At 43.4% G+C, this 12,174-nt stretch overlaps 1 protein-coding gene across 3 annotated transcripts in view; it reads left to right on the top strand.

Annotated features, from left to right (window-relative positions):
- The window catches only part of LOC122556369 (transmembrane protein 255B), a 77,305-nt gene that overhangs the window by 58,029 nt on the left and 7,102 nt on the right, over positions 1–12,174 (top strand). For all 3 annotated transcript variants that reach the window (XM_043703002.1, XM_043703001.1, XM_043703003.1), the window contains exons 4-6: positions 7,142–7,231; positions 7,739–7,819; positions 11,813–11,898. In XM_043703002.1, the coding sequence (XP_043558937.1) occupies positions 7,142–7,231; positions 7,739–7,819; positions 11,813–11,898 (257 nt within the window). The remainder of the gene's footprint in view (positions 1–7,141; positions 7,232–7,738; positions 7,820–11,812; positions 11,899–12,174) is intronic.

Genomic DNA, 12,174 nt, shown 5'->3' with positions numbered 1-12,174 from the left:
CTGTCTCCTGCCTTCGTTGAGAGAAGCAAATATTTCTCTCATTCTTAAAAAAGGAAAGGTCCCAGAAGATTGCTCATCATATAGACCCATATCCTTGCTAAATGTGGTTTTTAAATTCCTTTCTAAAACGTTAGCATTAAGATTGGAGAGGGTCTTACCATACATCATAAAAGAAGACCAGATGGGGTTTATAAAGGGCTATACATCAACTAATAATATTAGGAGGGTCTTAAATATGATACAAGCTTGTCAACAGGGAACAATACCGGGTTTAGTTGTCTCCTTGGACGCAGAGAAGGCATTTGATCGGGTAGAATGGCCATATCTTTTTTATACGCTGGCAAGGTTCGGTGTCGGAGAGGTATTTACTAAATGGGTTTCAGTATTATATAATGATCCCAAAGAAGCTGTCATCACCAATGGTTTAGGTTCGGATAGCTTTAGTGTTGGTAGGGGTTGTCATCAAGGATGTCCTCTCTCACCATTATTATTCACACTAGTGATTGAATCACTGGCAGAAGCTATACGAACTGACCTGAGCATAACGGCTCAGAGGGTTGGCTCGGGTAACCATAAAATTACTCTCTATGTGGATGATGTCCTCCTTTTCTTAAGTGATCCTTTGATATCTGTACCCTGATTAATTCGAGTGGTCAATCTATTTGGTTTGTTCTCAGGTTATAAAATCAATTTTATGAAATCGGAGGCCATGCCGTTGGGAGGTCTTGCCAGTGTATCCAATTTACCGGATGGATCTTGCTTTCCCTTTCGGTGGTCACTGGAAGGTTTTCTATACTTAGGTATTTTTATTACCCCAGTATTTGGTAAAAACAATGATGCTGGAAACCAGATTCTGGATTAGTGGTGCTGGAAAAGCACAGCAGTTCAGGCAGCATCCGAGGAGCAGTAAAATTGACGTTTCGGGCAAAAGCCCTTCATCAGGAATACCTGAAGGGCTTTTGCCCGAAACGTCGATTTTACTGCTCCTCAGATGCTGCCTGAACTGCTACCCCAGTATTTGGTCAGCTGTATAAAGCCAATTTTGTGCACTGAGAGAAAATAAGGCAGGACCTTCAACACTGAGGAGATCTCCCAATATCCTGGTTAGGCAGAGTAGCCCTAGTTAAGATGAATATTCTACCTAGTCTTCTCTATCCTGTGTGAATGCTCCCCCTGATGCTGCTGAGACAGACGTTTAGTAAGCTCTACACCTGGCTCGGCTCTTTTATTTGGAATCAAAGACGGCCCCTTATCAAATTAGAAAAGCTGCAGCTTCCACAAGCAAGGGGAGGACTGGACTTTCCAGACTTTAGGAGGTATCAGTTGAGCTCCTTATTATCCTATGTAGCTGATTGGGTCTCTTGTGACCCACAATCAATCTGATTAGATATTGAGAACCTCCCAAGCAAAATGTCCCCTCATCAATCTTTTATTTATGGACAAGATGAGAGCTATCATGGACTATTTTAAAATCCCTATTGCATTAAATGCAATTAAAGCCCGGAGGATAATGCAACAAGATGAGGGTAACCTGCAAAAAAACCTCCCCTTATACTCCTATAGTGGGAGCATCAGGATTTCAGCCAGCGTTGACAGATGCTACATTTAAAACTTGGAAGTCCAGAGGTATCTCCTGCTTAGGAGACCTGTTCGATGGGGAGGTTATGATGTCCTTTGAGCAGTTGCTCCACAAGTTTGGATTGAACAACAGGGACCTTTGTCGGTATTGCCAAATATGAGACTATATACAAAAGAAGACCACACTGATAGTTAATACCTACAAATCGGATAGAGAAAGGAGAGTGCTGTGGCTGATGGGGGGGCCCCCTCGGTCAGTATTCTTTATCACTCATTATATAATAAGGTATCCAAGAACATGGAACGATTATTTAAAACCTGGAATCAAGAATTAGGGTTAGAAATCTCTTCAGAAGTGTAGGAGGACATCTGGGAAAATGCCAAAAAGATCTCTATCTGTAATAGAACTCAGGCAATTCAATTAAAGATACCCTACAGGGCTCATGTGGTACCTGAAAGACTCTCAAAATTCAAGGCAGGAGTATCCCCAATGTGTCCTAAGTGTAAAACAGAAGTTGGCACTCTCATGCATTGTCTATGGACATGCCATAAGATCCACAGGTATTGGGATAGAGGAGCGAATGCCCTGACAGAGATCTTGGGTACGGAGATTAGATTGGATCCAGTGTCCCTACTTTTGGGCTCTTCAGATTTTCCCTCCCTGGATGTGCACGAGAGGAGATTATTTACCATTCTCTCCTTTTGTGCAAGGAAGAATATTTTAGTGAATTGGGTAGCTGAAGGCCCCCCAGGACTTTTGAACTGGCACAGGTTAATCATGGAATATATCCCCCTTGACTTCCTCACAAATATGGTGCACTAAAAAAATGGCATTATTCTATAAAACATGGCAGCCCTTTTGAACTATATCAACACGGATATTTCGGCCACACTGTCCAGGACTGTTGTCTGGCTGTGGTAGTGGTTCTGGCTGGTCAGGGGACCCCCGGGGAGGGGAATCCTGTATAAATATGGGTTTTATTATGACTTGATGTAAATCTATTTTGAGCATGTACTTAGTTATTTAATTATTCTGTTGTATATTGCTAGTAATGTATGATATCCTATTTTATGTTTTGGTTGTTTGTAGGATAGATGGGTTTTTCTCTTTTTTTGTTGTTTCGGTTATTATTTATTTCTTTTTCTTTTTTTTATTTAATTTTATATTGGTGTTTATACTTGTTGGTATTACTTCTGTAATTTTGTTAAAAAATCTTTTAAAAATGTTATTTTCTCAATAAAAAATATCTATAACAAAAAAAGGAGGAAAATGAGGTTGAGGTAGACAGGGATCGAGTTCAGGCAGCTGAAAACAATTAAAATCAGAAATTTATAACTAGCCAGAATTATTGGAATCCAGAATTGTGGTTCTGGAGGCAGTAATAGAGTTAATAAAGGCGCAAGGTCATTGAAAATGTAAAAAGATCAGAGTTTTAAAATTAATGGTTTTCTGCTAATGCTTTCTGCTAATCTTTTCACATAACCTCTGATTTCCTCCAAGTTAACTTTCTCGATTTCTCCTTTATTTCTCTAATTGCCCTGGCTATTAATTACACTTGCCATATTTTATATTCTGTTTTATTTTGTTTGCCAGCAGAGAAGCATTAGCTTTGGATGAAAAACACTCTGGGAAAATCTATCCAATGCAGCTAATGAGTTTGATGTTTCAGAGTAGAGAAATATCAACTCAATGTAATGCTCCAAATGAAAGCTATGTGAATAAGATATTGTCTGGGACTTAAGATAACTTGGGGAAATGATAACAAGCACCAAGCTTAGCTAAAGCGAATACCGGAGCTGAACTCCTTTAATGTTAGATTCTAAGAATAGTCACGTGGGCACCATAAACCTGATCCAGTAAACATGAGAATGTGGTAAAATTCAGCAAGACATAGAGATGCAGAACAAAAAGAACAAAGAGAAGTCCAGCACAGGAACAGGCCCTCCGGCCCTCCAAGCCTGTGCCGATCATCTTGCCCTAACTAAACTAAAAATCAAACCTTCTGCCCTTATTCAGTCCGTATCCCTCTATTCCCTCCCTAATCATGTAACCATCCAGATGCCTCTTAAATGTCACTAATGTGCCTGCTTTCCCTACCTTCTCTGGCAATGTGTTCCAGGCTCCTACCACTGTCAGTGTGAAAACCTTCCCTCGGACATCTCCCTTAAAATTCCCCCCTCTCCCCTTGAACCTGTGCTCCCCTGTAGTTGAAACTTCAACCCTGGGAAAAAGCTTCTGACTATCCACCATATCTATGCCCCTCATAATGTTACACTGCATAAATGACAAAGAAAATAGCTAGCAATATTGTCTGCTAAAATTACACACAACTGTCTGGACTTTCAGAAGGAATCACATATTTATTGAGTCAGAGGTCGAGTTCACCATTAACTGTCTGTGTTTACTGTACTCTTCAGTCTTGCTCTGCTTGAACTTTGTAATATATTCCAAAATGACACTGCACTAAGTGGGACTTGTTTGTCTATAGGATGCTAAAGAATTTATTTACAGAATCTCCCAAGTAGGTTTTCAGCAATGGGGCAGCTTGGAGCAAGTCCTGCCCTTGATGTGACCTTGACACACAACCCAGGGCTAGCAGAAACAAACAGCATAGGGCCACAATTCAGCAGATTTCAGCCCCTTCACATCCAACGTTGGTAATGCAGGGGCAGGACTTCTGTGCAAAGCAATCTCCAGCAATTCAGTCAAAGCGGTCAGTCCCCGTAGAGTCCTCACTTAATCTTCTCATCATTGAGTGGGATCTCCCTGAATGAGATTCCGTGTGGGTGGAAACTGCTCACCTTTAGTGCCTTTCTTAGTGTGATTGCTGCTGTCTTCACTGTCAGGACAGACAGTGGGGCTGGAGGAAGTGGAAGTTTACAGTTGCTATATCCCATCATTCTGAAAGCAAACATTATGCTTTCAACCCCCACAGAGTGGCAAACAGATTTACCTGCGAAAGGTTCCTGACTGGGTGAAACGATGTGAGTGAGATTCGTAACTACTATTAAAAATTTAATTCACAAGATAACCTTACAATGCAAACTTGAATGGTGTTGTAAGAATCTCAGAATGAGCACATGCGTTTTTTAAAGATGAGATGTGACAGGAGGATGGAAAGTTGGAGGAAGCAGGTACAAATCAGACTGAGGAGCTTTCCACCTTCAAGAAACACAGTTCACTCATCATCAGCTGTACTTAGTGCAAACGACCCACTCCACAAACATCCACATGCTAATTACTGTAGCGAGTGACATGCAATAACAAGAGGTTTCTCTTCCCAGTCCTGTATCCTTCACTCTGGTGACCCTAAGGATCACAATCTACTTCCTCCTCATGGCAGTCTCCCCCTCAGCCACACCACCCAAACACGTTTTTACACGTATGCTGATGACACCCTCAGAACAGCTTCTCTCAACCCACCCAGTGCCTTGGAGTTCTTTGTATGCTGCTTGTCTAGCTGCCAGTTCTGGATGATCCAAAATTTACTCCAACTAAATACTTGGAAACCAAAACCATTCAATTTGCCCAACGCAAATTCAGTTCCCTAGCCACCAACTCCCACTCCATGGCAATTGTCCCAGGTTCAGCTTGACTGTCTGCAGTCTTGATATCGTAGTTAGCTATTAGCACCATTACTAAAGCAACCTTCATGACATTACATTCAGGTGCTGCTGAACCCTCACTCATGCCATCATTGCCTTTAGACTTGACTATTCTGACACACTCCCATCTGAGGTGATCTAAAACTCTGCTGCCAGGGTCCAAACTTGCACCAAATGCCATCATACTCCTGTTCACTACATTAAAGACACAATATAAATAAAGATAAGCACTCACATTGAACAGAAGGTCAGTGAAATGCTGGCACCTATCCCAACAGCCCAGGATGCACCTGCACACATGGTCACCACCGCAGATGTTAGATAGGAACGAACCCACAGGAAGTGACTGGTCTGGATGGAATCCCGAGCTGTGCACATTGATCCTGTGTGGACCAGCTGGTGGGAGTAGTTGCAGACATCTTTAACCTCTCCTTACTACAATCTGAAATCCCCACCTGCTTCAAGAAGACCACCATCATCCCTGTACCAATGAAAAATCAGGCAGTGTGCCTCAATGACTCCTACCTGGTGGCTCTGGCCTCCATCATTATGAAGTGCTTTGTGAGATTAGTCATAGTCCACATCAATTCCAGCCTATCAGATTACCTTGATCCTTTGCAATTTGTCTACCATTGCAACAGGTCCACAGCAGACACCATCTCCCTGGCCCTACATTCATCCCTGGAACATCTGGATAACAAGGATATCTACGTCAGGCTCCTACTTACTGACTACAGCTCCACCTTCAACACCATCATTCCAAACAAACTGACTTCCAAACTCTCAGGCCTAGAACTCATCTCTCCCCTCTGTAACTGGATCCTCAACTTCCTGATCCATGGATCGCAACAACCAGGAACAATAGGCCACAGCATCTCCTCCTCCATAATCATCAACACTAGTCTCCCACAAGTCTGCGTTCTCAGCCCCTTAATATACTCCTTACACATTCACAAGTGTGTGGCCAAATTCAGCTCTAACTCCATTTACAAGTCTGCTGTTGTAGGTCGGATCTCAAACGATGACAAGGCAGAGTACAGGAAGGAGATTGAGAGTAGCATGGTGTCAAGACAACAATCGCTCCATTAACATCAACAAAATGAAGGAGCTGATTGTTAACTTCAGGAAACAGAGTGGAGGGCACACCCCTGTCCATATCAACGGGGCCGAGGTGGAAATGATTGACAGCGTCACTTTCCTGGGAATGACAATCACCAGCAATCTGTCCTGGTCTACCCACGTTGACATCATGGTTAAGAAAGCACAATGATGTCTCTACCTCCTCAGAAGGCTAAGGAACTTCAGCATGTCCACTAAGATTCTTACAATTTGTATAGATATACCATAGAAAGCATCCTGTCCGGCTGCATTACCGCTTGGTATGGCAACTGCTCTGCCCAAGACCACAGAGTGTTGCAAACACAGCCCAGTCCATCAGACAAACCAGCCTTCCATCCATTGACTCCACCTACACTTCCTGCTGTCTTGGGAAAGCAACCAATGTCATCAAAGACCCCTCCCACCCTGGTTATACTCTCCTCCATTCTCTTCCATCAGGCAAATGATATATAAGTTTGAAAACACGTACCAACAGATTCAACTGCAACGTCTTGCCCGCTGTTGTCAGACTTTTGAATAGACCTCTCAAATGTTAATTCTGATCTCTCTCTCTCTCTGTGCACCTTCTCTGTGGCTGCACCACTTGGTTCTGCAACCCTGATGCACTTTGTAGGGTACAATCTCCCAGTAGAGCACGCAAAACAACATATTTCACTGTATCTCATTACACATCACTACAATAAATCAGTCACAAGTTATACTGTCAGAAACTGTAACACCCATCATTGCTCAGCATTAAGCATTTATTCATAAAAGGAAAGTGTCTTTTGAGTTTCATACTAAAATAATGAAACAGTTCACTTTTTAATTTGCATTTGTTTCCTTTTTCACATGACAGCTGATTGCAGCCATCACCTTCCTCAGTTTTGGAATTATTGGAGCTTTCATCTGTGTCATTGTGGATGGTGTCTTCACAGCTGTCAGCATTGTGAGTCACATTTATCTTTCAATCGAGCAGCACGTTACAAAAATACCGGTCCTCAACAAGCAGGTGGATGTGTGTCTCTCTTGCAGCACTCATCTCACCTTAAACTTTGCAGCATTATTCCTGATCTTTAAATGAGGAGTTAGATTGAGACACCAACTACTTAATCCAATCTTTCAGAGAACTTTTGTAAAACAGAGGGATCTCTCTGTGACCCTTTAGTTGGAGATCAGAAACAAAGGCTGAGAGTTGGGACAAAGCAACAAGTCTCAGTGTAGAACAGGGCCTGAAGCAGAAATGGGATTTTTTTAATCAATCCTCAGGGAATGTGGGCATGGGTGCATGTCAGATACAGGGTGTGATAAGATCAGTGATAGTGAATGGGAACAACTTTTGTTAGTAATCTGTTGACAAAACTCTCTTAATGAAGATGTCGGTTTGGATTGTTTTAGAAACTTATTGAATGATGACATTATTGATTTTTTTTTTAAAAGCATGTTTTGTTCCTAGGATTTAAGACCACTGCGTGCAGGGAGATGCCAGTATTACACCAGTGGACAGAACTTTATTTATGAGAATTACCTGGCAACTGTAAGTGGGAGTAATTTGTGAATAAGCAATGATCAGAAACTGTTTGTAACTTTAATTTTGTCTGAAAATTGAGTCAAAGTTTTGTCTTACTGTAGGTTGATTTAAAGGCAGAGATGGATTTCATTTGCAGAATGAAGGGAACCAAAATATATAAAAACATAAAACAAAAATAATTCAATATTTTTATAGTTACAAAGTTGAATATCTGTAACAATACATTCTAAAACATGGAAATGCAAGAAATTAACGTGAGCAGCAGATGTGGTATAGGTTGACTCACAATGCCCTGAGGGAGGGAATTCCAAGATTTTGACCCAACGACACTGAACGAGTGGTGACAGACTTCCAAGTTGAGATTGTGAGTGGCTTGGAGTGGAATTTGTAAGTGGTGGCGTTCCCTTGTCCTTCTAGATGGAAGTGGTTGTAGGTTTGGAAGGTGCTGTCTGAGGATCTTTGGTGAATTTTTGCACTGTACTGTATAATGTCTATGTCCAAACACAAAGCCATTTTATTTCTTTCCGCTCATGGGAAGTTGGGCTTGTTGGTTCAGCCAATATTTATTGTCCTTCCCTAATTAATCTGGAGGAGGTAGTGATGAGCTGCCATTTTGAAGGATGTCCAGTGTTGTTAGGAATTTCTCTTGTATTTCCCACACCTTAGTCTTCTTGTTCACTATCTTTCACTTTTCCTTTTTGCAGACATCTTCAGCCACCTGTTAAAATCCTTATGCCTACCATGCTGCCCAAGCTCCCTCAATACTAGCCTCATTTGTCTTTGGATAAGTTTTATTGTTCTATTCTCTTCGACCATTCCAGATATTCCTTATCTGCAACAACATTTGCCTGATTTTCTCCTTCTTTTACATGTGGAGAAAGCTTTGGGAAATTATTCCCGCCCAAGTTATTATCTATCATACCGCCCTCAAGTTTATTCAGAGCCACATAGAAGGCTCTGAACACTTCAGAGGGGGGCAACTAGGGATGGGCAAATAAATAAAGGCCCAGCCAGTGCCACCCACGTCCCAGAAGTGAATGGGATTTTTTGTTTATATTCTCTAAACAGAAAGCATGTGGAATAAAACACTGATTCATTAACAACTGGAGTACCACATGCAATTCTGGACATTACGTTATAGGAGAATGGCATTATGGTAGAGAGGGTACAGAGGAGATTTAGCAGGATGTTGTCTGCGAGAGGGTCTCAGCTAGGAGGAAAGATTGGATAGTCTAGGGTTAAGAGAGGATCTGATAGAGGTATCTAGGATTATGAGGGGCATAGAGAAGGTGGATAGGAAGGCAGTTTTTCCATGAAGAGTCAAAAAGTGTGGTACTGGAAAAGCACAGCAGGTCAAGCAACATCAGAGGAGCAGGAGATTTGATGTTTCGAGCATAAGCTCTTCATCAGGAATGAGGGGAGGGGCCCAAGGCGGCTGAGAGAATAAATGGGAGGGTCTAGGTGAGGCTGGGGGAAAGGTAGCTGGGAATGCGATAGTTGGTGAAGGTAGGGGCGAAGGTGATAGGTCAGAGAGGAGGCTAGAGTGGATAGGTGGAAAGGAAGATGGACAGGTGGGACAAATCATGAGGGTGGTGCTGAGTTGGAGGGTTGGATCCAGGATAAGGTGGGGGTAGAAGAGATAGGGAAACTGGAGAAATCGACTTTGATCCTGTATGGTTGGAGGCCCCAAGGCTGACGATGAGGTGTTCTTCCTTCAGGCGTTGGGTGGCTAGAATTTGGCGATGAACGTGGCCCAGGATTGCATGTTCTAGGTGGAGTGGGGGAGGAGTGTTCAACCTAGGGGCAGTGAGGCTGGTTGGTGCGTGTGTCCCAGAGATGCTTTCTGAAATGATCTGCAAGTTGGTGCCTTGTCTCCCCAGTGTAGAGCGATCATATCGGGAGCAATGGACACAGTAGAGGTCGTGTGTGGAGGTGCAGGGAGGATTAGGGTTAGGGTTAGGGTGTAGTCTCCTCTACATTGGGGAGAAGGATGCCAACTTGCAGAATGTTTCAGAGAACATCTCTGGGACACATGCACCAAACAACCCCACTGCCCTGTGACCGAACACTTTAACACCCCATCCCACTCTGCCAAGGACATGCAAATCCTGGGTCTCCTCCACCAACAAATCCTAGCCACCCGATGCCTGGAGGAAGAATGCCTCATCTTCCGCCTTGGGACCTTCCAACCACACAGGATCAATGTTGATTTCACCAGTTTCCCTATCTCCCCTTCCTCCACCTCATGCCAGATCCAACCCTCCAACTTGGCACCACTCTCTTGAACTTCATCTTATTCCCATCTACCCGCTTCATCCTCTGCTCTGACCTATCACCTTCCCCACCTTCACCTACCTGTCGTATTCCCAGCTACCTTCCCCCTCCCTCCCATTTATCTTTCAGCCTCCTTGGGCGCCCCCGCTCCACTCCCACATTCCTGATGAAGGGCTTATGCTCAAAACGTCAACTCTCCTGCTCCTGGGATGCTGCCTGACCTGCTGTGCTTTTCCAGTACCACTCTCTGACTCCTGTCTCCAGCATCTGCAGTCCTCACTTTCTCCTACTTTATCCACTAATACAAGGTTCAATAGCCAGGAGACAGAGTTTAAGGTAAGAAGTAGAAAGCTAAGGGGAGATTTGAGGAGAAACTCTTTCACCCAGAGGATGGTGAGAAACTGAGACTCATTGCCAGGAAGGATAGTTGAGTCAGAAACTCTCATTATATTTGAGCTGTTTTTAGATATTCAATTGCATTTCCATAGCCTCCAGGTCTATGGACCAAGAGCTGGAAAATGAGATTACTGCAGTTAGAGCTTTGTTAATTAGTGCTGACATGATGGGCTGAACGGTCTCTTTCTGTGTGTAAAAGTCCAATGGTCAATAAAAACCTACACAACATTTGGACGAAGGTATAGCATTATAGCGAATAAACACAAAGAGTTATTACCGATAGCACCATATGGTGTCAACAGCAGATTGGAACTGCTTTAATTATTTGCCTACAACATGTATGTGTGAAGCCATATGTCAGAAATTCATTCACACTTTTCTATATCCATATAGGGGCAGCATGGTGGCTCAGTGGTTAGCACTGCTGCCTCACAGCACCGCAGACCCGGGTTCAATTCCCTCGGGCCACTGACTGTGTGGAGTTTGCACATTCTCCCCGTGTCTGCGTGGGTTTCCTCCCACCGTCCAAAGATGTGCAGGTCAGGTGAATTGGCCATGCTAAATTGCTCCTAGTGTTAGATGTAGGGAAATGGGTCTGGGTGGGTTGCTCTTCGGAGGGTTGGTGTGGACTGGTTGGGCTGTAGGGCGTGTAAGTAATCTTAAAAAATAAATAAATATATACCCCTTGCTGATTGTATGTGGGGAAAGGGGTTAGTTCCTTGCAATAATGACCCTTGCCCATGGCAAGAACCTGTGAATGGAGGCTGAGCAGGAAACCCTCTTCCCATTTGATGGAAGTGTAGCAGAAGGATTTACAGACTGGTAATCAGCTTGGCCACATAATGATACACTTTCCATGGCCATCAAATCCTGAGGTTCAACTTGAACCTGGAGCTTTTGGCCCAAAGCTAAAGTCAACGACACTGTACCACAGGACCCTCCTATTTCGGTTATATCTTGAATGTGAGAAACATTGCCACATCCAATACCATGAGAGACTTGGCCAAGTCGGTGACCACAACAGGATGTTGAGTAACTCCAGCTCAGAGGTACAATGCAGAAGCTGCTGATTGTGATGTGTTTTTTTTGGAATACCCGAACAGAATCAGATAATGATAATCATCAACAACAATTATTTTCAGAAACAGAAACAGAAATTGCTGGAAAAGCTCAGCAGATGTGGCAGCAGCCGTGGAGAGAAAGCAGAGTTAATGTTTCGGGTTCAGTGATCCTTCTTCATTTTGGTTTTTTTAACTTGTATTTTCAGGTTTTCTATGACCCCTGGATGGGAATTGTTTCACATCTGCCTGTTTTTTCTGTTGGGAGCAGGTGCCTTGCCAGAGTTTCACAGAGTCGTGCAACCTGAAAGTGCGAAGTAACACTTGTTATTGCTGCGAATTGTACAATTGTGCAAAGTGAGTATTTTAACCCTCAGTACCGCACAGATTGTTATGCTCATTTCGGTGGAGAATGAGAAGATGCACATGGGAATGGGAAAGAGACATGTGCACTCAGCCAGAGAGATGCATAATGATCCTAAAGACATTGTCTCAGCCTGCTCCTGCCCCACCGAACTCATCTCTGCATACCTCGACACGGTCCTGTCCCCCTTAGTCCAAGAACTCCCCACCTACGTTCGGGACACCACCCACGCCCTCCACCTCCTCCATGATTTTCGCTTCCCCGGTCCC

This window comes from Chiloscyllium plagiosum, chromosome 13, assembly GCF_004010195.1.
Source record: "Chiloscyllium plagiosum isolate BGI_BamShark_2017 chromosome 13, ASM401019v2, whole genome shotgun sequence".
NCBI classification, from domain to species: Eukaryota; Metazoa; Chordata; class Chondrichthyes; order Orectolobiformes; family Hemiscylliidae; genus Chiloscyllium; species Chiloscyllium plagiosum.
Note: the sequence above shows the minus strand (reverse complement) of the source record. Positions and strands in the feature narration are given on the sequence as shown.